This window comes from Varanus komodoensis, unplaced genomic scaffold (assembly GCF_004798865.1).
Source record: "Varanus komodoensis strain SLA01 unplaced genomic scaffold, ASM479886v1 scaffold28, whole genome shotgun sequence".
Taxonomy (NCBI): domain Eukaryota; kingdom Metazoa; phylum Chordata; class Lepidosauria; order Squamata; family Varanidae; genus Varanus; species Varanus komodoensis.
This window is the reverse complement of record NW_025335727.1, coordinates 14,124,753-14,151,223: the sequence shown is the minus strand read 5'-3', so window position 1 is coordinate 14,151,223 and position 26,471 is coordinate 14,124,753. Positions and strand designations below refer to the sequence as shown.

At 37.3% G+C, this 26,471-nt stretch overlaps 1 protein-coding gene across 1 annotated transcript in view; it reads left to right on the top strand.

Annotated features, from left to right (window-relative positions):
* The window catches only part of RSRC1 (arginine and serine rich coiled-coil 1), a 185,498-nt gene extending 162,994 nt beyond the window's left edge, over positions 1–22,504 (top strand). The window contains exons 9-11 of the mRNA XM_044434411.1: positions 20,368–20,474; positions 21,412–21,558; positions 22,306–22,504. Coding sequence (XP_044290346.1) covers positions 20,368–20,474; positions 21,412–21,558; positions 22,306–22,398 — 347 coding nt within the window. The 3' untranslated portion in view covers positions 22,399–22,504. The remainder of the gene's footprint in view (positions 1–20,367; positions 20,475–21,411; positions 21,559–22,305) is intronic.
* The last annotated feature ends 3,967 nt before the right edge of the window (positions 22,505–26,471 follow it).

The following is a 26,471-nucleotide window of genomic DNA, read 5'->3' as shown; positions in this document are numbered from 1 at the left end:
TACCTAATCAGATCTTTTAAGCATCATTCCATTTAAAATGCCTTTGAGAATTAAAAAAAGCTGATCTTGGTGCTTAGAAGATAATAACCTAGAAAATCACAAGTTTCCAGGGGAGGCTTTTCAACCATTTTGTTTCTAATGGTGCTGGCACTCAGCCTCATTAGAAGATCTTAACTCCCATGCAAGTTGATGTGGGTGAAGTTTATCGATTAGTCACTTAGATCTCAAACCAAAAAGGGCTTCATATGTAAAATCTAACACCTTCAATTGAACTTGGAAATTAATTGCATCCAGTGCTGATCTTTTCAAGTCATCAAGCTATGTTATATGTGAACCCATCCAAGTTAAAGTCCTGCCTGCTGATTTTGAACAAACTGCAGCTTCCAAACTATCTTCATGGAAAGCTCCATATACAACATATTATAGTATATTAATAGGACATGATCACTGTTTCTAGATTGCCCCTAACTAAGTTTGGTAGTAGCTGCTGTACCAGCGTAAGTCCCTTCTCTCTGAGAACACTTACACCTCAAGTGACAAAGCTCAGTCAAGAAGTAATCCCAAGCTGTGAACCTGATCTTTCCAGGGAAGTACTGCCCCATCCAAAACAGGCTGAGTCGTCCCTTCCTGCACCAAGGAAGTGTACCTTCACAGTGCCTCCATCATGTTGAGACTGAGCTTCTATTTACTGACACTTACTCGGTCTCGTATTGAGCTGAGACAATTCTTCAGCTCTTCCAATGTCTCAGGCATTAGCTGACACGGAGAAAAAGAGCTGGGTGTCATCTGCATTTAATGAAAATTTACTTCAAATCGATTACTTCTTCCAGAAGCTTCATATAGCTTTGGAGGACAAGATCTAGCACTATGTGATCCCATAGCACTTGCCAAGAAACAGAGGAATTGCTTTTCTCATCCTTTCCTGAATTATCTGACATTAAACATGTAGCTCCAATTACTAAATTCATAAATTGAAAGGAAGGACAGACAGAAGGCACAGAACCATGGCAGCTATGTGCCCCTGGTAAATTAAAAGCAAACTGTTTTGTTTTTTTGTTTTTTCAAATGCCTAGCACTATTTAGTCATAATATACCATCCACACACAAGAGGCTTAGAGAAGCCAAGCTATGTAAAAGTAAAGGTATTTAAGGAATGTCATTAAAGATGGAAGACAACAGTCAAAAACAGTTCAGTGAGGACTGAACGAGCTCGGTAGACATATCTGGGAGTGGGGATAGATGGAAAACCTGGAAGAGGGCTGATGGAATGGTTCACTAGGGAGAGGACATTATTGACTGACTGGAACCCTGAATGGAAACATTTCATTTTGATGTAGGTCATATTTGTATAGAGCTGATTACATACATAGAGAAGCATAGAGGGCTGTACCTTTCAGAAAGCAGGTGGTGCATTCCATTTCTAAAGGTTCTTATACACAGTAAATAGCATGGCAGGAAGAAGGCATGACTTGGCCACTTCTGCATAGGATGATTTTTACTTGGGGATATTGAACCAAATGATATCTGCCCAGTATGAATTAGTAAAGTCCAAATGATATAACACATTATTTAATGTGTTGACCAACCTTGGGTTCACTCAAGTGTCTTTTTCCACACAGGATATATATATCCTTCTAAGGGGTAGACAACAGCACTTACTGAAATCAATTATAGCCTTGTCTTGTAGTAGACATTCCAGAGACCAGTATGTCAGAGGTCTGGTAAGAATATCCAGGACATCCTTTACAATTTCACTAAGTAGATTAGATCTCAAGGTTCTTCATTGTGGGAAGAGCAACTTTGGCAGATATCAGTTTGGATAAAAATAAATGTAATTCTATGCTAATATGGAGTTTGGAATTTTAAAAAAAGGGTATTAAGTGTGATAATACAAAATGTGGATATAGTGTGAAAAACTGTATTAGCTATGCCAGAAACAATGGGTGGCATAATGATTCAGTCAATGGTAACTTTCGATCCTTGCTGTTGTTCTTTCACAGCCTTTAATGCTTAGACTAGAATGTCCAAATTTTCTATTTAAATAAATCAAACTTGATTCTATACTTTAAAAATGTGTATAATTTTAACTATCATTAAAAGTTCAGATAAGTGAGAAGACACAGAAGACAGTGTTTAAGAACATGATTTGAGGAAGCTGCCTTATATGCTTAGTCAGACCATTGTTCAACTTACTTAGTTTAACTAAGAGAGCACACAGAATATACGTGTAGAAACTGCATTAATTTAAACTATGCTAGGCTCAGATGCTGGCAAGATCAAGTAAGAGGTCTGTGGCGGAGGTGAGAGAGAGATTTGGGCTCTATCAATTTTCTGTTTACATTTAATCACAAAGATGGAATAGGTTTGTAGTAACATCAACTAAAAAGTGGTCTGGCAATTCTGACTTCTGTATTCATCCTTTCCTGCAATACCATAAGATAAAGGTCAGTGCTGGACTCTGATAAGGCATTAAGTAATACTTTACCTTCACCTGAATTACTTTTCTGTTACTTAGAAAGGGCATTCTCTTTCACATAAAACTTACAGGTTCCTTTGGAAAATCTGAATGAAAATATAGACATCCTGTAAATAAATAATTCATTTGTATGAAATAACTTTTTCATAACATAGATACATTATTTTATGTATTTATTAGATTTATATCCTGCCTTTTCCTTATAAGAACTCAAGGCAGCTTGCATTATTCTCCTTCTGCTCTCAGTCCTATCCCCAGAACAGCAACTTGATACATCAAGTGCAACAGTAAGAAATACTGTTGACATACCTGAAGTTCCATTGGGCCAGTGGCTCAGTGGTGGAGCACATGATCTTCATGCAGAAATTCTCAGAATCCCCATTATCTCCAGGTAGAGCTGGAAAAATTCCTGCCTTGAAAACCTGTTGAAATCCTGTCCCTGGATTTGTATGAAACAGGAAGGATAATTAAGCAAATTGCATGGTGCAAATCTGGAACCTGGCTACTATAGCTACTTTTGCTGCTAAATGTCCAAGTCCAGCTGGTGCCAACATTACTGGCACCAGCTGGACTCAGTATTAGTGTCCCATATCCCTGTGATCAATTCCTGCAATCTCTGAACTGCATGTTTAAGATGAGCTTACATTGCACTCTGTAATGTAGATTCACTCATTCAGCTTGTTGCACATGGTGAAAGTAATCAAGTGCTGACTGCTACTTAGTTTTATTAAGTTGTGCATGTTTAGGCAAGAAACATCTACAAGCCTCATTATTATTATTATTATTATTATTATTATTATTATTATTATTATTATTATAACATTTCTATGCCGCCCCTTGCCGAAGCCTCGGGGCGGCTTACAACACAATAAAATACATTGAAATACAATAGAACATAATAAATTACCATTAAATACAAAAATACAAAAAATACACTGAGTTACGAACATAATAATATAAAATTAAAATTATCAGTATAAAATAAGTAAATAATATAGGAGGAGAAAAGAGAAGGAAGAAGAAAGTTGCCCTGGCCAGATCATATATTTTAACAATTAAAATGATGTTTAAATGAAAAGGGCTTTACCTGGCGCCGAAAAACCAGTAACGATGGTGCCAGGCGGACCTCTTTGGGGAGTGAATTCCATAGGTTGGGCGCCACCGCAGAGAAAGCCCTCCTCCGAGTACTTACCCTCCTAATTTCTTTCATGGAGGGTTCCCGGAGAAGGGACTCTCCCGCAGATCTCAAAGGGCGGTCGGGCATATATGGACATAAGCGCTCATTCAGGTAGCCAGGACCCAAACCGTTTAGGGCTTTATAGGTCATAATCAACACCTTGAATTGTGCCCGGGCTTCAATGGGAAGCCAGTGAAGCTGACGGAGGACTGGAGTCATGTGAGCATAACGCCCCGTCCCCGTCAGCACCTGGCAGCTCTATTTTGCACCAATTGAAGTGTTCGGACCGTCTTCAGGGGAAGCCCCACGTAAAGCGCGTTACAGAAGTCTAGGTGGGAAGTCACCAGCGCGTGTGTCACCGTCGCCAGGCAGTCGTACTCCAGGCAGGGGCGCAGCTGATTAATCAGCCGAAGCTGAAGGAAGGCGCTCCTCACCATCGCTGTCACCTGAGCTTCCAATGAAAGCTCCGGGTCGAGGAGTACTCCTAAGCTGCGGACCTTGTCCCTAAGAGGGAGTGTTGCACCATTCAGGACCAGGTCAAATCCACCCTCTCCGAAGCCTGATCCGCCAATCAACAGGACCTCCGTCTTGTCTGGGTTGAGTTTGAGTTTATTGGCCCTCATCCATTCCATTACCTCGGCCAAGCACCGGTTCAGCACAGCCACTGCCTCACCTAGATTAGTGGAAAACGAGAGGTAGAGCTGGGTATCATCAGCGTATTGATGATTCCGCAGCCCACACCTCCTAAACTGCAGCCACACAACTATCTTCAGAAGCCCTGTACCTGAGCACCAAGGGTGTAATAACCTGATACCATCTAGATATTTAAGGCTATGCCTATTTCTAGGTGACGCCTTTGTCATGCAGTCACATTGCCTCATTCACAGATGATGACATCATCAACATGTAACTCTCCCATGTTTCATCCCCCCAAATATGTTAATAAAGAAAAGACAGAATAGTTACACAATGGCTTTTGATCAGTTTCACTAAGAGCCCTCTATCTAGAAACACCTTAAAACTCCCATAACTACCCGCTCTTTGTGCATCACGTATATGGACTCTGCACCTGTGTGAAGCCTGTTGCCATGCAGATTTAATAGGTAAGAATGTTTTGGTGGGAACCTCTTCTCTACCCAGGCATCCATATAAAAGGGAGGAGCTCCTTTTGTTTCTCTCAGTTCTTTGTATTTGGTACCTCAGGAAGTTCTTTCTCCTTTATTTTTCTCTTAGAGCATCCCCCCCCCCCCCCCCCCCCCGCTTGTCTTGCCTTTTCCCCAGTATATTTCTGAGTGTCTTGTCTCTGCCTGTTTTTCTTCAGGTCTTTTGTGAGTCCCCCCCTTTAACAGCTTCTCTTTTACTTCCCTTCCTATAAAACCTCTTCATTTTTTCCCTCTCTGATCCAGACTATGTCTTTGAATGCCTGTCTTTTCTTCCCTCTGTTTTTCCCTTCTTTGCTTCACTGATGGCATTGAGGACGCCATTCTGCAAGTATGTGTGGTGCAGAGCTAAGCTGCTGCCAAACAATTGGTGCTAGCTGTTTATTATGCCAGGGCGAAGGACATGTCCTAGACCAGTGGCCCCATTGCCAGACATTCACTGAACAAGCCCCCCAAAATCAGGCAGATTATTTCCATGCAGAGTTCTGGAACAAGACCTTTCACACGGTTGAGGCCTCTGGAACACTCAAACTCTCTTGCTCATCTACGATAGCCTCCACAGCTTTGCCAAAGTTTAGCAAGGTAAGGTTCATTTTATACATTTTCAGATAGTTAAGGTTGATGCTGTTTTTTGAAAACATGGCTGAACATGGTACAGCAGAATTCAGTTTCATGAGGTCATGTTCTGTAGCCCTCATCACTGTAATAATGTAGAGTGCTGTACTAAGTGATAAGAAAATATATTTAGATGTCCTTAAATTCATTAGGTATTGCCAAAGGTCACACTTTATGTTCAGTTAAGTTTATTGAAGTTCATTGTTATGGCAGTGACCTGAACTCTGACTGTGTGGCCTTTGAAGCATACGTGTGTGTGCATGTGCGTGTGTGTTTGGAAAGGAACTCAATTTTAATTTCAGGTAACATATGGTTTCGTTATTGTTTTATTAATCAAAAGCTGTCTGATCCAGTGTAAATTCTAGTAACTGAAGTGTCTATCTTTGAATGAAAGAAAGCTCAAACATTAAGCAAAAATTCTCATATGATATTGTGTAAATTAAATGCATATATGGATTTACTATACAAACAGTGGAGTTTCAAACTGTTCAATTAATGCCTAACAAATGGCATATTTTAATATTTAAGCAATATCTGAGAGCTTCCAACTACACCCATTAGGTCCCTGGAGAGTATAGATGTTGCTTCATTAGGCTGACATAACCACCTGGTGTTGAATTTCCAATCTCTAGAGAATTTGTAACATCTGGTACATACTATGATCTCCTTTTATATATGATTCCTCTTTTATTGTGATTTTGTGATAGAAATCAATTCATTAGTATAGTAAAAGTTGCAGATATTCAATTTAATATAGGTACAATGCACTATAGAAATCAGATGATCACCAAATTGTGAAGTATCTTTAGAATCCTGCATTAAATTGGTAAAGAGTTTTGTTTGTGTTTTGTGACATAGTTGCTTATGATTAATGTTGGTCACCAGAAAGCATACAAATCTTTTCCTGTTTACAGTTAAGCGCTTCTTTTTTAGACTGGCTTCACAAGAATAGTATGTTATCTCCATTTCCTCCCAGTCTGCTAGTACAATTTCTATTATGAACTTCTACATTCAAGTATTTTTGTACTTATGCACAATTACTGGACAAATCCAAATCTTCCCTTACAAAGAAAGAGGAAGAAAGCCTGGTTCCTTTATTCAAGCTTTTTGTCATTTTTTTAACTTGACCTGTTGCTGATTAGAACATAAGAACTAATGTGCTGTTTAATTTATCACTCAATTTATTTATGCTGTAAGCCGTCCAGAGATGCAAGTAATTGGATGGCATACAAATTTTATAAATAAATAAATAAAATATAGCAAGTGAGTGCATTATTGCCGATTTGATATTTTCTTTCCCATCCCTTTTCATCCTACTTTGCTGCTTCTTAAAACTTCACTTCATGTACTTAGTCATCCTATTTCTGAAGTTTTCCAAATTGACAAGTTGAAGTAATTGGATAGAATCAGGTGACATTGTGTTGGGAGTAAGAAAGATGGCTTTTTTGGGGTCCTTGCTCTCAAGGTCTGCTGGCTGGACTTCAGAAGGATCAAAATCAGAAGGCGAAGGGAGTGAAGAACAGGTGGGGGCATGAGAATGTGGGACTTCCGTAGACACTGAGATGAGAGAAGTAGAGATGCTTATCTCGAGGCTGGACTCCCCAGGTGGGCAGGCAGTCTCTGGGAACAACCCAGATGGACAGCTAGTGGAAGGGGCCTCAGAACAGGGGAGTTTCTCAGACAAAGACCAGGCAGCTCCAACCCTTGCTGTTACAAGCTGATGTTCCTCCTTTGTGAATTCAAAAGCCACAGACTTTTCTCCTTGCAGAGCATTCTTTATTGGCTCAGACTCACAAAGTACACAGAATGAATCTCTGAGCATGCACAGAGCTGTTTGTTCAATCCAATCTAGTATTCACTTCCAGGAACTTTTTGTAGGAGCATGCCTGGGCCTCATCCCTTTGGGAGGGGCCTTCTGAGCATATCTCCTCTCCGCATACTCTTTGAAAGGGAGCATATCTCCTCTAATTGGGCTGTCCTTCTCTGTTGATGCCATGTTATGGGGTCAAGAGCTGGGTTATGACTGCTGTGGAGACTGAATTTGCTGATATGCATAATTAGAAAAGTAATTACATATAAACTGCCAATATGTATCATATTCCTTTATACAATTCTATTGTGCAACCATTTTTAGCATGCAGTTCTGGTCAACACACACACAAAATTGTAGAGTAGGAAGAGTTCTGAAAAAGAATAACTCAAATGATCAAGGGGATAGACCAACTAATAAATCGTTGAAGTTGGGTGAATGGTTGACATCGTTGAAGTTGGAAAGGAAAGCTGAGAAATCAAACTGTCTTTCAAGAAATCTTTATTTTATTGATCTGTATGCATTTATATTTTAATCAAAATAATGGTCTTTTTCTCTAAAATAAAATAAAAACAATATTACAACTCAAAGCAGTATGTTTGGCTACTTAAAATAGTATTATTTACAAAAGTGAAGAAGTGGAAACACAATTCAAAATCCAGTCAGATAAAAAAAAAACCAGCCCAAACTCTTGAAATAAAGTTTAATGAAAAACAGAATAACTGAGAAAGATCTTTAGGGTCTTGTTAATGGAAAGAGTAAGCCATTTTTCGGGACAGGGGAGGGAGTTCCATAAATATGTTCTTACTGACAAAAGGTCCTGACTCTTCTGCCCATAAATTCAATTGTTGCTGGTGATGGACAAACAGGGTGGGGACATCCCTGTAGCTGATATCATGAAGCTGAGGGAGGTTGGTATGGATGCAAGTGGTTCTTCCATTTATGGCCAACATGAGCTCTTAGAATTGAATTCAGAAGAAGTTTGAGCAAATAAGTACAAGATAGTTCAAACAACCACACACCCACCAACATCAGACCATTCCATCTTGCACTAAATAAAACTTCTAAACTAAAAATAGTCACAGTATTTTTAGTCTGGATGCAGCCAGAGTATGAGTAACTAAGGTGAGATCCACCACACCCAGATGAGGCTGCAGTTGGTAAAAGTCACTTCATAGAAAATGTCTTCATAGAAATCCTCAAGTCCCAGAAGACCACCAAAGTGCTAGTGCTGCTTAACACATTCTTTTTGTCAGATGAACTTCATTCTTTGTAAATCCCTATTTTTATATATCAAGATGTGACATTGTTTGTATGATAATATAGTGAAGCTGAAGTTCTAAAGGGAAGAAAGAGAAAATAAAACAGGAAACCTCTGCTGTTCATTAAATGCTGTTTCCAATTTAACAGTGATAAAAATGAGAAGTGTCCTTAATATTGGGTTCTATTGATCAAAAAGGTCAGGGGCAAGCTGTATATTGCATGGATCACTCATTACAAAATAACCAGCTAGCCAAACAAAATGTTTCACTTTCTGAAAAATGTTTTTCTTCCTGTTATGCCAAAAAAGTAAACATTGTAGAGATTTTCCTGCTGCCGAGTATTTTAGATAGGAATAGAAAGGAGAGAGACTAGGTTTGTATTGATTTCAGTCAAGTGAAGGATAGCACCCATGGTCATACCTTTTCTTCCCTACTTTTCCTTGCTCAATTAGTCATGTACAGAAGAATCAAAATGATTTAGGTTTTCAAAAGCATTTTTATCTACTGCATAATAAAATATTTCAAAGTGTGGCTGTTATCTCAATTTAAGCCTTCTGTTGACTAAAGGTTATCTCCAGTTTAATAATGAGGGGGAAATGCCATTTTCCTACCAGCAAATGGCAGAGAGAAATGTGTATTAGTGGTTCATTATTCTTGAAAGTCTACTAACTACTTTACTTTGCATTTCTGTTGATTATCACAAACTATAGAGTTAGCAGAAATTGGTCTTAAATACAAAACTCCAGAAAATCTGAGGTAATTTCTGTCACTTTGAAAGGGCACAGTTTCAGAGCTGGATTATTTACAATATTATTTTCACAGTCCTAATGCAGCAAAGCCATAAATCTGTTTGTGAAATTGCATCTGGCTTTGGAAGTACTGTGGTCTTACCAATTTAGCATTGGCTTGATTGCAAGTTCAAAATTGAAGAAAATGGGCTGTGAAGGAGATTTTGTGTTAAAATACTGTTATCCTTGATGATTAACAGAAACTGCAAGGGGCACAACAGCTACCTCACAAGATGAAAACATAAATCCATATTATTAGTTTGATATATCGTAAAGGATTTTTCAGGCTGAAATGCCTTCTTTAAGAGTCTACAGATGTTCTACATCTGCTTTATTGCCAGTTGGCTTAAGAACTTTCTGGAACCTCTAATTATTTGAGTTCATGAACATTTCTTATTCTGCCCTGGTCCTTCAAAGTCAGGAATACCATTTCATGTATCCTATTTTGGCATATTTGGGGGGATATTTTTCTTCCATATGTCATTATGATAACACGGTGGCATTTTGAATAAATAGAACCCAAGGTAATTAGTTATGGAAATAAGTGATTTATTTCCCGTGTGATTAAAGTGCATTAATAAGTATCTTTAATTCATCTTCAACATTTAATTATATAAACAGTAGCTTAGCAATACCACGAGTAAGTTACGCATTTTATTTAAACTATTTTTTCTTGAGAGAATGCTTCAGATATTTTATCATTACCTGGAATATTTTTAATAAACCTGCAGTGAATTCCATATACTGCCCAAAATAAATGTTATTGATTTGAATACACTTCTACTAATAGGAGGATGTTTCCTTTCTCCTTTCCCCTTTCCATTCCTTGTGCCCCTTACCTCAGTTTTGTACATTGAATGAACTAGTGGCATTTTTGATAAAAGTTATTTATATGTGTGTATGTTCAGCTCCTTAATTCATAACAGCATGAGATACTGTCCAACTAAAATCTGGCATTGCTGTATATCATTTGAGCAGCTGAAAACTAGGCTTTAAATTTCCATTTATTTGCACTGTTTGGTCCATTGAGGTTTGCATTTGTCAAAATTGTTAGCTCTTGGGTATTAGTTACGCAAATATTGATGTGTAACTTTGGCCTGTTAGCTATCAATTGAAATCAGAAAATCAATGTTCTTAATAGTTCCTTATTACACAGTTGATGCATTTGCAAGGCTGAGTTGGGTATTGTCAGTGAATAATCAATTCAGTCAAAAACTATTACCTGATCACTGCCAGATTCATTTTCTTATAAATATACCAATACATTATGTGAGTGCAACACCCCATAGCATATTTAAGAGAATAAAATAAGGCCTGTCATTCTAATACTTACCCAGAACTAGTTGGGAAATAGGATTTTTATCATTAAAAGAGCTGATACACTGAGTGAAGCAGACTGTCACATTTGACCCAGATTGCAGCTTGCCTCTGGTGAACAGGTACTCTGAGGATTCCTTTTCAAGTACAGATGATAGTGGACATAAAATTACAAAACAGCTGAAAGTAGGTGTGCCAAGCTAACTACAGTAAGAACTACATGGGAGCCATTTGCCCTGAGCTTTCCAGGCATACACTGTTCTTCCTGTTTCTCTGTGATTGACCTGTAATGCTGGCTGTTACTTGCCCTCACCAGGGCCCTAGCATACAGGGCCAAACAACACGGAGATTAAGAAAACAAAACACAGTTTGGCTGCCTGACCAACACTCATTAGGGCAGCAAAGCATGGATTAAATAAACCATGGGTTGGAGGATCTGAAGGACTGCTTATTAAATACTACTAATAAGCAATCCTTCAGATCACTTACAGAAGTGTGTTATAAATAAGGTTGGTGGTGGTGTCCTGGTACAGTGTTTTAATATATTCCCTTACCTCTAGTTGGTTAAATTAGATCCTTGGTCTGGATATTTTCTACAAATGATATAAGCTACCATGTTTTGAAGTAATATAAATGTGAGATGGTTACAGTTAATAATTATATATGTATATTGTATTCAATAATTTTAAATGGTTCCTATTTGAGGACAGTAGCTAAAGACATTTTAGCTAAAGACATTTTAACATATATTCACAGTTTAAATTTAACTTTTATATTTCCAAATATAACCAAACTTACACACAAAGTAAAGTCATAAATGTAATCTTTTTAAAAAGTGAAGAAGAGCAATAGATATACCAATGCAATAAAATAAAATACATACAGAAGCCACGTCCTCCTGATCCAACTTACTCAGAACAGGTGTGTAGACTGATCATATAGAAGAATTTGTCAGGGCAAAGCAATATTTTGGAATGTATTCTTTCAAAGGAGGCAAGAGCTCTAAGATCCTCAGCCCGCTACATGGTTGAGATCTGTATCTTGAGCTTCTACCCATGCTGTATCCTCTCTTAATCAGTGTGAGAACTTTGGTAGTCCACTGGCAATGAATATTTTTTTACATTGTGAGACTATAAGAATCTCAAAGACAAAATGGATATTTCTAACACTGTCTATCCAGAAGAGAGCCACCATTGCACAGGCCTACATCACACGTACCTACTGTCCCACAGTGCCAACATCAACTGGAAGATGACAGGCATTGTGGTGTCCAGTACATCCTGAATAGCCATTTCTTCAGTGTAAGGTATAATTTTGGGCTGGGAGAAATATTTCATACCAAAGTCATAGCCATCTTCCATTGCCCTGTGACATTCCAGTTCTTTCTTCCACTCCTTTCTGAATGTCAGATGTACCATATGTTAAGAACTTCAGTTTAGGAGAAGTTAATGATCTATAAAATGTATTTTGTACTTCGGTCCACACCTAGAGTAACATATTTATATATGGATGGATCAAACAGAACTTCACATTGTGAGATCAGTGAACTGATTGTTTCTTTGGCAGCTGCTACACATGTCAAAGACCATTGTCTCAAGTTTCATTTTTCTTCCATTCTGGCTCTTCTTTCCCCCTCTTTTTGCACACCATAGAATTGCACATTTTCTACTAGTTAACATGTCTTATATGGCAAACAGTTTTTCGGACCTTAAACTTAACTCACTATATATGCAGCTAATACATTTTTGCAGTTTTACCTATTGCCATAGATAAATTTTACCTATTCACTTTTTACTTAAAAGAAAAAGAGAGAGAGAGAATTCTTGATTGTGTTCTTTCTTGCTTGAAGTGGGTAGTATCAAACCAAGAATGAATATAACTGTTTTGTGTAACACATGGAAATGCTACAGGGAGATAAAGTTAAATCCTTATTAAGATAATTTATATTATCTGTTTTTGCTGTTTTGCTGGTTAACAGCAAAAATCTCTATAGTCTCTAGAGTCTAGCCTCTATAACACATTTTAGTGCAATCTTATGCATGTCTGGTTACATGTTCTAACATTTTCATTGGGTTTACTCAATAAGGTACAGGATTGCGGTCTTAAGTTTTACCCTATCCCAGAATCTAGCAGTTGTATGATCTGTCCTAGAACCAGAACAATGGTGATCCTAAAATATTTTAAACAGAACAAATAGGGAAATTTGCAGAGTGTAAAGGGAAATTTGTGTTTAAAATATATTGTCTTTGATCAGAAAAATCACAAAGAATCTTGTAATCCACACTGAATCCATAAGACTAAATGAATTTTGCTATATATCTGTAGAGCAAGCACCTCAGCTATGAACTTAGAATCATGTGTGAAGATCAGGAGATTCTTTGAGCCCATTTGGGGTCATTGTACCGTATTCTTTTTGTTACTAATTTTTATAATAAAAGTAAATTATGGCATTCTATTAATATTATTAATGTTTGATATATTTATAATTTATAAATGCTATGATGCAGAAGTTATACATCTTCTTGTTAAAGATGTTCCTGCAATGTATTTAACCATAAACAAGTTGAATTTCCGATTTATTTTAAATAAATCTTCCCTGCATCTAGACATTGTCCCTTCTAGAAGTTGGAATTATACTTAAGGTACATCTAGAACTATATCATGTGGTCTTTCATCATATGTCCTTCAGTGGATTTATTTGTTTGTTACATTTCTCTACCACCTAATAGTCAGAGCCCCTTGCACAGATTAAAATAAAAACACAAAATTGTGCTATTTGATGCCTCTTGGTAATTCATGCATAAAACGGACATAATATTAAAAATATAATAATACAGTAAAAACAGCAACAAAAGCAATACCAGAGTAATGAATAATTTTTCAAGCCCTTCTTAAAAGTATAGATTTTTGGAGCATCATAGTTTATTCCAGAAGTGTGGTTATCCATATGTTGTTTGACTGAGGCTTATTTAATAATACACATAACTAAGGACTAGATGTTCTATGTGGTTTCTGGGGTAACTTTCATTTTCTTCCATAACTCTCAGTATTAGCTGGTGATGATCTGAATTTGCCTTCATCCCAAACATTTCCCAAAGTGCACACTTTCAATTTTCCTGGAAGCAGTTACTCACTTCCATGGGAGAAAGACTGCATTTAGGGGTGCATTTAGGTAGCTGTAAAACATGCCAAATAGATGTTTGTCCTTCCTTCCCACACAGTCATGACAATTAAAACCTGTTTTCTTCGTACCACTGAACTTGGGCAGCCTAGAAATAAACTTAATGAGAGCTACTTGAAAATCACACCTACTGCTTTCTACATAGTTTTTTGGGGCGCACACTATCTATTCTTATATATGTCTGGCTATAATCTTATCCTTTTAGTGAATTTCTGTCCATCTTTGTATTTTCATTTTGACTACCCATTTACAATATGTTGTTTGTGTGCATGTCTGTATTTCTGTGCATGTGATCAGGAGCATGTACATGCTTTATATGTGTTATATATGCAAGCATACCCATGCCAAGTGAACATGCTAAATAAAGGGTTTTTTGGACTATATAGATAGAAGATAGAAGAAGCTAGTAATTGCCTTTAAGATCAGAGCATAAAGCATTACCTTGGATTTTACAAGGCCAGCCAGCAACAAAAGAGCAGTAATTTATGAGCTCAGTGTAAAAGAATAGCATAATTGCATTAAAAATTAATGCTAATGAACACTAAAATGGGGAAGGTGGTTATGATGAAAGTTTGTATTCATCTTCCCTGGTTTGAATGATGGCTAGTGGCTTGATTAATGGCTTAATTTCTATCAATTAGCGGGGAAAAATCTCCTACGAGACAAGGGTAAATTGAGCATTGAATTACATATCATGCTTTTGTGTGCTGAGAAAAAAGAGCTGAGTATCTCTGATATTAGCCACAGTGACAAATGTGGTATGCCCCACTATGTCTGCATTAACTCTCCTGACAGGCTGGTTGTGTGTGGTTATGGGGTGTTTGGAGATGGCTGGCAGACAACATTCACTGGCAAGTTCCTGAGAAACCTACAGCTCTTCCATCTATAGAAATTTAATTAGAGTCAGTAAGATTTTGAGAATTAAAATGGACAGCTAGCAACAGTAGTAGAGGCTGCAGTCTGGCCAGTTCATGTGGCTGCAGATGGAACTCCCCCGCCCCTCTCAAACATCCAACAGTCTTAAGGACATTATTGGTATTTCCTTCCATTTTTTCTGAGTTTTAAATATTTCTCTATAATTGTGCTGTTTGAGTACTTGTCTAGCTAATATTGCTGTAAATACATCTTAATAATTTAGCTAAAAGATAATAATACATGTGCAAAAATGGGTTCCCTGCAGCAACATGTCCTTTGACATACAGATTTATGGTCCAGTATAAGTGGGGAATGGGGAGTTCTGAAAAACAAAAGCTCAAAAGGCTTTGCCTGAGTCCCCCCCCCCCCATGCCAATTACATACTTCACTAGGAGAGGGGATGTATAGAAGCAGGATTATCTCAGCTCCCTGTGACATCTCTCACATTTTTCTCTTCTTGTGGACTGCCCCTCCCTTACTCTCTATTTTTTCCTTGGGCCTCCCTTTCCAGCTCTGTGTGATCCTGCAGAACCACAACTGACAGATAATAGATAATCCCACTGCATTCAGTGGAAAGGTAAAACAAAAGTTTTATTTAACTGGCATTTCAGATGTTTAGAACACAGTCCTATATATGCTTGCAGGGAGTTGCAGGTCATGTCTGTCTTAACTATGCTTAGGATGTACCCTTGGCAGTTTAAAATAAGCTTGTACAAAAGTTTGTGATAAATCTGAAAGATATACCACATATCTAAAGTTGTTGAAAACATTATGAAACTGGAACTTTCCCCCCCTTGTGGTGCAAAACTGAGACGTGCTAAAATATTCATATTTGCTCCTCCAAGTGTTATTATAGAAAACAACATATGAATTGGTTAATTGGTTTTACATAGATCATGTGTTTAATTTTCTGTTGTAACTGTATTGTGATCTTAAAATATTCATGCATAGCCAGCATATGAATTGCAAAAGCATTCAAGCAGAAAATAGGACTAAGAAAATAAGCTTGTGGACAGTAAAATGAAGTGGCAAAGAAAAAACTCTGTGTGTTATGTGCTTTACTAAGTGTGTGTGAATCAGTGAAACTGTAGCTCATTGAGGATCTTGGAATTTTAACATAAAACTCATTCTGACTTGTTCATACCAGATTGTAAACTTTATCCTATTCACACAAAAGTTACACCTTTTTCCAAATGTATCCATCAGTTGTGCAGATTTTTGAAATGTATACATTTGCTCCCCTTGCTTAAAGTGTGATGCATTTTGTCCAGTGCATTGACTTTGATGCTCATATAACATCACAGGCTCTGAAATGAACAAACTTGAATCACACAGTTTGTGTTTGAGTCTGCATTCAGGTTTAGGAGGTGCAGACTGGGTAAATGCTGTTCAACAAAAACAACTTATTAAACCAATTTCTGATATATCCCTATTGCATACATGTGTTCACCTCACACAAAATATACATGGCTCTCCTCCTTCCCTAGATGAGGGCTAGCAAACTGAAGCTCAATCCAGACAAGATAAAGATGCTGTTGGTGGGTGGGTCTCTTGACCAGATGGTAGAGGTTCAACCAATTCTAGATTGCACTCCCCTGAAAAAGCAGGTTTGTAGCTTGTGGGTGCTCCTTGATCCATCTTTGTCACTTGAGGTGCAGGTGGCCTCTGTGGCTCAGAGTGACTTCTGCCAGCTTCAGCTGGTAGCCCAGCTACGCCCCTGCCTGGCTTCAGTAATCTACACTCTGGTGATCTCTGGATTAGATTACTGCAACACACTCTATATGGGGCTGCCTTTAAAAATGGTTCAGAAGCTGCTGGTGGTGCAGAATAATTACTGGGACTTGTAGGTCTGAACATATAAGACCAGTTCTGGTTTGCTTGCATTGGCTGCTTGTATGCTTCTGGGCCCAATTTAGAATGCTGGTTTTAACCTATAAAGTTCTACACAGCTTAGGACCACAATACCTGTCAGAGTGCCCCTCCCAACCATGATCTACTCAGACATTATGCTCAACCTCTGAGGCCTTCCCCCAGGTGCTAACCCCACAGGAGGCTTGGAGGATGGCAACAAGAGGTAGGGCCTGTTCTGTAGTACACTCACATCTTTGGAACAAGCTCCCTGCTGCAGTCCACCTGGCACCAAACTTTCCATCTTTTCATCACTGGGTCAAGACAGCCCTTCATGCAGAGTCCTTAAAAGATATCCTTGGTTATCCAGGGGTCTGAGTGGATTATCCAGGTGATTCTTTTCCTTTGCAGGGCCTTTTCTATTATGCATATATTTTAGTTATTTTGAATTACTTTTAAATTCATTTTAACATTGTTTATGGCATAGCTGTGTCTGTGTGTGTTATTTTATACATAGTTGTAAACTGCCCAGAGAGCTTCAGTTATGGGCTGGTATGGATATTAAATAAATAAGCAAGTAGTCCTTTCCAAATCAGTCTTAAACAAGAAGCTAGCTAGAAGAAGTAGGGAAGGAGGATAATCTAATGAAATGGACAGTAGGATTTGGAGCAGGGGAAGGATAGCAGCAAGGGCCAGGGGCTGAAAGGGGCTGTAACTTAGGAAGAAGGAAGGTATTGTTGCGGGGAAGGTGAGATGAGATGAGCAATGAAGTTGCACTTGTGAAGCGGCCACTGAAAAGTATGTTGCTGTTGGGATCATCCTTAGGAGAGAGACTAGGTGAGGATTGTGAAAAGGTGAACTTGCTGTTAGCAGTGGCAGGTGTTAGTCCTGTGGCTTTAGAATGTCTCAAGATTTCAATATACAGTTCACCTTTTAAGCGTTAAAAACCATGCATGGGCACAAAAAGGTATTTACAAATTCACTTGAGCCTGTTTTATGTCAGAATTCTGAATGTGCTGCAAAGCAGTCATTGTTCACATACCACACGAGATTCAACGTCCAGCCTGCCACAGTCCATGCTGCAGATTACCCTGAAATATGACAATCCCAGTTGCTACACTATGCTTTATCATTCCTGTTGTATCATTGCTTTCTCATATTCCCACTTCAGCTGTGTCATCTGAATTAGGCAGATTAGAAATTCCCAGGTCACAGACATTTTCTGTATACATTGAGCTTTTTTTGCTGCTTACCTATACGTGTTCAATACTTTTATTTTCCTTTAGTGAACTTACATCAGGAAATTACCTAGTAGGCATATTGTGGCATGTTTTGCATATAACACCTTATTTAAATGAGAATGAGTCACAATATATTCAGTCTTCTATAAATTGCCATATAGAATTTGGTTTATTTTAATTATGCCTGAACTTCCATGTCTTTCTCTTGTGGATTTTAATTACTGTTAGCCACTCAAATAGTTCTCCATTGTTTATAGGAATAGCATATACATTAAAGATGCTTATGATGATGTTTACAAAAACTCATTGAATATTCTTAAGACAAATGACTTGCTGTTTTCTGTGTTTGTGTGTGCACATGCTTGTGAATGTGAGCGTTTTAAAGAGGTACTTTGGATACTAAATACAAGAAACCCCCCCTCCCCCCAAGCCCTTCAGTTATGTATTGCGATTTCACTGGTAATGTAGTGCCACCTGCTGTTTCCAGGAGGTCAGTACTACAGAATTATTGTTTTAATTTACAAAGATAAACCATGTGGTTTGAAGAGACAGTTTGAAATTGAAGCTTATTATATGAACACCTTGCCAAACATCCTGCAGAACTGTATCGATAGTTTTCCTGTGTGTTCATATTTCTCTTATTTTTTCCACCACCGTTAAAGATAAAAGCAGAAGCGCTACTAGGAACAAGTTTGTGATTTTTATACAAGGAATGATTTATGTATGAAAAATGGCATCAACAGTCACTAATACAAATAGTTCTGTATTTTCAGTCTGGCCAAAGTGAAAGGACTTGCTGTCCAATGAGTTAGTATTGATTTTTTTTGTCTGTACCCTCTTAGCTTTCTGACTCCATTATTTTTGATTTTACTATGAAATATATATCCTTTCTACTGACATCTGACAAACATTATATGGAAGTCATTTTATCTACCAATAATGTGTTTGTCAACAATATTGTAGACTAATGGATAAAGCTTCCTTCCAGTCCATTTTTATCCAATTAATGTCACTGAAGTAATTCAGGAAAACAGTCTGTGATTTTGGTACTCTTGGGAAACCTGTCTCCAGTTTGTGACTGTCATTCGCATTAGAGCACGCACAAATACAAGGATCATACCCTTGCCTACTCATAGTTTCTCACTGAATATTTGATATTGCAGAAATAGCCAGGTATGTTGGTCACATGTGACAATATACATATTGTGTGTATATTTTTTTCCCATACAGATGGGATACCTGTCACTCATGTAGGAAAATCAACATGTGTGAATCCACCCTTTGAATTCTGTGTTGTGTTCGTACTTCATATTATATTTTATTTTGAGTAAAATGTGAACCATCCAGACAGCTTCAGTTATTAAACAAATAACGTAATGTAATGATATAATATAATAAATGTATATGTAGTATTCCAAATAAATAATACTGAAATGCAATTTTAGATAGGGAAAGAGTAAAAGGGGTTCTAATACATTTTAGGATAGGTACCTAAAAGAAGTTTAGATGCAGGAACATGGCTTTTCTCTCTCAGTCTAGCTGTACACTGTCCAGAGACCCTTCCTAACTCAGCAAATAGGGGTGATGTTTCTTTGGGTTTTTCAGTGTGCATCAGAATACCTTTATTCTGATATATCTTTTTGCTGGTTTTGGTATATGCTTGCTCGATGTTACTAACTTTATTTCTGTTGCAGGAAAAAAAAGTAGGATTCATATTTATTAAACTGAAACTCAGAGGAAATGGGTTTAGAATTTATTTTTTATAACTCTACAACATTTTTCAACTATTTCAGTTGTTCAGAGCTTGAAAAATGCTTTAAAATGTCACATGGAAGCAACGTCAGAATGTTAAAATACTGTACATAAATACAATATTGATACTCATGGAGATCTGCTTTTGAGAGACAATGGGCTTTCTGTAAAATCAAACCATCGCTGTATAGAAGCAATTCGCAAGGTGTGAAGGAGGCCTCCTTGAGAGGGTTGGACTGCCAGATAATGAGTGAACTTTATTAAGTCAAGAGACACAATACCAAGCCTCTACTTCTTTCAAGCATCATACTGGACTATTTGTATTTTCTTGCCACAGGTGGGGGGATGTCTGCATATTTATACGCACCCTTTCTTCCTTCAAGGAAGTCAGTTCAGCATACATAATCATCCTCCATCTCTTCACCATCTTATCCACATAAAAACCTTTTGAGGCACACTAGATAGATTGTTTGTAACTGTCCCAAAATCACCAGTAAAACTTTCTGGTTGAGGGGGAACTAGAACCCAGATTTCCCAGATCCCAGTCCAACACTTCAACCACTACACTACACTGGCTCTCAGTACTATCAAGGATCTCACTTGTCAGCAGTGTAAAAGCAAAAAATTCATTTGTAAAAATTTTTTAGCTTTTCCATTCTTTCCCCCGAATAAAACAAGAATACTTCCTCCTCGACAGAGGCATAGCTTGCTTCAGTTTTTTTAATGTTTTTTTTCCTAAGCTGAAAAAAATACTTAGAAGAACATTGTAGGGGGGTGATTCTAAGCGTATGCTAAACCATACTGACATTATACCCTCTTCCATAGACCAAACCAGCCTCGTAGAGCAAGTGAAACGAGTAAAAGAAATTGAAGCAATTGAAAGTGACTCCTTTGTTCCTCAGACATTCAGATCAAGTAAAGAAGTCAAAAAGGTAAGTTTTCAATCTCACAATCTCTTTTCTTTGCCTAAAGACCCTTGTGGACCAGTGTAAAGCTGGTGTATTAATGCAATTTGCATTGACATGACTGTTCATACTAATAATCTTAATTCCCAGTCATCAGAAATCAGACAAATATGGATCCCAGTCATGATGCATCTTGTATCATGATGCATCTTGTAATATGGTGTGTATTTTAACCAAAGAAAATTACACTTTTGTCCTAAATGCTGTGTTTAATGTATATATTTTTGAGTCACTGTGAAATGAAAATGCTCCAATAAATAATTATTTTGGCATAGCGATCACACTTTACATATTGCAATAAAAAGCATTAATGTTTGGATAAGAAAACAAGGTTGAGTCTACTCGCAAATGAGAATATTTGTTTTCCCTTTCCAGCGACAATGTCTGGGGAATCTCCCCCCACCCAAAAATAGTTCCAGGTCATCACACCAGATGACCATGTAGTGTCACGTTAAATGGCATGTGATGTAGTGCAAGAAGCTGCAGCCAGACAGCATTAGCACTCCATCCATCCATGCACAAAGGAAACCAATACATATCTATTTTCATGATTACAAATACAGTCTGGATTTAAAACAGTAATTCTTCCAGAGAAATTTGGGCTAACTAAAGTAAACAATCTCTGTCACACAGAGTTGTAGATTTGGGAGTGCATAGAACAGAATAACCTTTCAGCATATTAACCAACTTCTGAGAGATTCTTCTGCTTTTTTCCATTGCTGAAATGTAATTCCTTGTCAAGATAAAAGTATCCCCTATAATATATCTGGCACCCTTCAATAATCCCACAGCCACATCAGTCTACTGCTGCAGGTCAGGGGTATTTCCAACTACTCAGGACAGAATTAGATTGAATATAAAGTTTACTAGGTGACTATTATTCTGATCCTCCTCTCCCTTTTAGACCACAGAACCTGTGGAAGTCAAAGGTGAACCTGCAATAGCAGAAATGGGAAATGTTGGTCTGACTGCTACTGAAAAAGAAACAGTGGCTGGAAGTATTCCTACTGCTATCAAATACCAAGATGAGAACTCACTTGCCCACCCTAATGTAAGTTTAGTGATTATTATTATGGAACATTTTGATTACTAAAGTTTACATAGGGCACGCAAAGGCAAGGTTATGTTTTCTGTGTGACCCATGTGTAGATACTGGGGTATTTTAAGTCTTCAAATAAACCCTGCTGTACTTTCTTTGTAATGAAAAGTCACTTTTTATTGTATACAGGGAACAATATAGGTGTCTGTCATCATAGATTTTTTCTATTAAGACATTATAAAGGATCTTCAGAGATACTTGAAGAAGCTCTTTTGTTCCTGAACTGCCTTCCTAATTAGCTTTAGGCTTTGTATCCATTCTTTAGTTGACACAGTGAAATCTAGGAAGATGTATGAAGGATTCAGTTGTCTGATAAAGGGATTAATTTCTAAATTATGGGTGGCAGACCCCAATCCTATGTAGATGTGTAGCAACAGACTGTACTTAGTGTCACACAGTACTTACTTACCTATGAGAGAAAAGTACTCTCTCAGGGACATTTCCCTATAAATGTTCTAGCTGCACTATGGAATCTCCTGGTGTTGAAAATAGGATCCTGAGCTAAGCTCTGAAGCACAATCTGACAGATAATGAACAACAGCACAATCCTAACTTTGACTAGATATTTGAATGTACATTCCCCTCAGCAATATTGATTGAGTTTTCTGACAATGAATGTCCCAGGGCATTTGCAGAACTCTCAAACCCCAATCTCAGTAGGACACCTAAGTAAGCTTGACCTTTTTCCTTCTCTTGTAGCTCTTTGTTGACAAGGCAGAAGCAGAAGAACGATGGTTCCAGAGACTGATGGCACTTCGACAAGAGAGGCTAATGGGTAGTCCTGTGGCCTGAGTAAATAGCCTATCCAATTTCATTGTCTTCTGTGCTATGAAATTCCAGTGATAACATTGGATGAATGTCCGAATAAATATGGCCTATGAAGAAAGGAAAAATTTAACCTGTCTCTGTTGCCAATATTGTTTTAATTCAGCACTATAAAATAAAGTCAGTACTATATAATTTTTTTTTAAAAATACTATTATGATATAATGGTGTGTTGTCTAAATAGCTGGAGCATGCTACATGGGTAAAGGTGAGGTAAGAGGGAGCGTTAGACAAACTGCTGGGGCACTGTCCTGAAGGCAGCCAAGAGACCTTGGCTGGGCTTTCAGATGGAATCTATGCCTGTTAGAAATAGCTGCAAATAACTTGATTTTTCTCAAGCCATTTGCCGGCTGTGATACAATTCCTTTATAATGAAAACCAAGTAATATAAAGTTACCTAGAATTGTTGTGGCTATATACCATCAAATCATTTCCTACTTATGGTGACCCTATGAATGAAAGCTCTTCAAAATGTCCTATTACATCCCTGCCTAGCTGTTCTAAATTCAAGGCTGTGGCTTACTTCATGAAATCAATCCATTTCTTATTTGGTCTTCCTTTTCTTCTTCTGCCTTTGACTTTTCCTAGCACGATTACTTTCCGTAGCACAATTTATCTAGCATTAGATATTTTTTATTCCTTTATTTTATTTTAAATAATAAGTAACCTAGAATGTCTTCCTTTATCAAACTGAATGAATATATACATATATATATCTCCTCTCCCAACTAAAGCAAGCCAAGTTCTTCTGCTTTTTGACATCATTATCATCATCATCATTAAATTTTAATCATATACGTTTTTGTCTTTGCAACAATTTGCTGTGAACATAGAACACAGAGAAATTATAAAGAACTGATCATATGGCTATTTTTAAAGACAGAAACAGTCTTCTAGCAAAAGAATAAGCTAATGGGATCTAAGCTAGCTATGACTGACCAAGATCAGGGATCTTGGGGTTGTAGTGGACAGCTTGATAAAAAATATCCACTAAGTGTGTTGCTGTGGGAAAAAAAGGCAAACTCCATATTGGGCATATTTGGGAAAAGAAAACTGCCCATACTGCCATTATACAAATCTATGGTGTAACCACACTTAATATTGTGTTCAGTTCTGGTCACTGCACCTTAAAGAAGGTTATTGTAAAGCTGGAAAACGGTGAAGAGGTTGGAACTCTTTCCCTATGAGGAACGCTTACAACAGCTGAGATTGTTTAGTTTAGGAAAAAGTTAAGTAAGGTAAAACATAATAGAGGTATACAGAATTATGCATGGTGTGGAAAAAGTAGAGAGAGAGACATTTTTCTCCCTTTCCTATTATACCTGGTGTCATCCCATGAAGCTTATACTTATATTGAAGTATTTCATCACATGGTCCATAGTTACAACTGTGCACTTTGCATACACAAGTAATCACCACCAATTGGGATGACTTTAAAGGGGGATTGGACAAATTCATGGAGGAGGAGCCTTATCCATGGCCAGTGGTCCTGATGGCTGTATGCAACTTTCAATACCAGTGGCACCAGGTGTTGAAGAACTTGGGCAGGAGGTGCTGTTCATGCATGCCCTGCTTGTGGAATCCTGTGTGAAGCTCGGTGAAAAAAATGCTGGACTAGATGTACCCTTGGTCTGATCCATTGTGACTCTTCTGATACTCCTATCTAGTAAAGTGTCTTTTACATATGGTAATTACTTAAGCTTTTCTCTAATAATTTGTCTTAGAATGCCTGAACTTTTGTTCTTAATACTTTATGCATTTTTTTTCATTTCCCTGTACAATGCAAGGATTAAATAGTTAACATTTTACTTAATTCTTAAAGTTCGTAACTCTTAATAGTTGACAGATTTTGAGGGCATGTTTTAAAGCTACAAGTGAGTGATATATAAAATTTTATATGTTCCTTTTTCAGTTAATGCTATCTAAGTTATTTCTTTGTAATATATACCACTTCATATAATAACATCCCTATATGGGTCACATATACCTATTAAAAATTATATTTTAAATGCACTGCTAAAACACAGTTACAATAACAAAACAATACAAGGTGCAATCAGATTATTAATTATAATTAAGGTGATTAAGCATATGATTAATTGCAATTAATTTCAAGCCAGAGAATGCTTGGATGAACAAGTACATTTTCAGGAGGCATTTGAAGTTTACCACATTTTCTGCATGGAGAAGAGAGTTTCAGAGGATAGGTATGAAGAAGGCTTGCCACTGAGATGGGATGTGGTAACACCCTGCAATACCTTCTGTAAAGATACTAAAGGTTAGTGGGTAGTGGGGAAGGTGGTCAGCTAGTTTATATATTTTTCTATATTTTATATATTATTTACTAGATATATATTCAACAATTAGGAATAGAAGAAAATGTAGAATAAGAAACTTGCTTGCTGTCACCAAGTACTCAAATAATAGTACAAAATTTAGGAGATAGTCAAAAGGCTTATGGGTGATCATTTACTTTCCCTAAAAAAAGGGAGGGGGGAATCAAACTGATTCCCCCATCTGACAATGCTGGCTAGATTTTAAGATTCTCAGTGGGCACTGAAAATAAATAAATAAGCTAAAGGCATTTAGTATGGTAAGACTATTTGCTCTGGGGGATTATATTATGCACTTCTAATCTTCTCAGCCAGCTTCAGGGCATCATACCTATATCTTCTCCCTTACATTTGTAGATATAAAGCACACTTTTTCTTGATACATCATATGACCATTCAAACTTTGTTTTATGCCATAAAACATGTTTTATTTTGTGTGAAAGATGAGCAGAAGACAAAGCACTTTATTCAGTAATATAAAGTGCTGAATCATAAGCAGGCCTGTTAATTTATATACTATTCATTTCCAACAATAACTCCATGTCCTTTGTTTCTTTACTAAAAAATGACATAACAATACTAAATAGAGTGTGTATATATGCATACATACAACTATATGATAAATTCAACATCATGTGAAGTGAAAGCCGCTGAGCAGAGCAAGTTGACCAAACTGATTTACAGGCAGTGTGTCAGGCATTGCTGGCCAAAATGTTACTCCCAATGTTGCATGTTCAAATTCTTCTTCATATACTTTCTGGAGCCTCAAAAATATCTGGCTTATTTGCACTTTGTTTATTTATTTATGTCCCATTAAGCTGCCTTCTTAAGGATACATTTGTTCTAAATCATTTATGCCTAAATGCAACTATTACTTATTGAGATAAATGATTTTAACATCATACCTAGAAAAACATTCCAAAATCTCGTGACATTGGCTTGTTTGCAACACAAGAATTTTTTCTTTTACTCCATCCCATCTTGTGGGTACATGTTCCCCAAACACATCTCTTCTGATCTGCAATTATCCGTCTTGTTATATTGTCTCATCATATTCCTGTTTTATAATTAACATAATTATGTTATGTCACTATAAGTCCAATATGGTCATTGAACCTGTGGTGCCTCAAGTATAAAACTTAGCACCTGTTGTTTGGATTTCGCTCTTATCAGGAAGAAGTACTGATGAGCCCATCATTGATCACTAATTATTTGGCACTTAGATGTTGCATCTGGAAAGCCTCAAAGATAAAACAAGTTTAATTACACTTAAACCAAGAGGCCAAGCTGCATTGCATTAGTGACTGGAATTCCAAATTTTAATCCAATTTGTTATCTCTTGGAGGATTCTAATTATTTAATTTCCTAACTGGGTTGCAGGAGCAAGATAGTGTAAATATAAAAGAGTTGTCTACTTTGTCACAGTTAAATCTTCAACTTGTGGGATCCAAGCATTTTATTTATTTATTTATTAAAACATTTCTATGAGAAGGTAGCACATTCAGAACAACCCCAGTGCCTGAAGGAAAAGAGTTCAGCCTGGTTCTGTTTACTTGCCAGAGCTTCAACATGATCCTTGACTTTGTCCACTGTCCAACAAGTCAGCAGTACTCTCTTCATAACAGTCCAGGCCTAACAGATAGCTAGATACCTGGAAGATCCTTTCTGAAGGCACACAAAACAGCAAAAGATAAAAATCAGTATGAT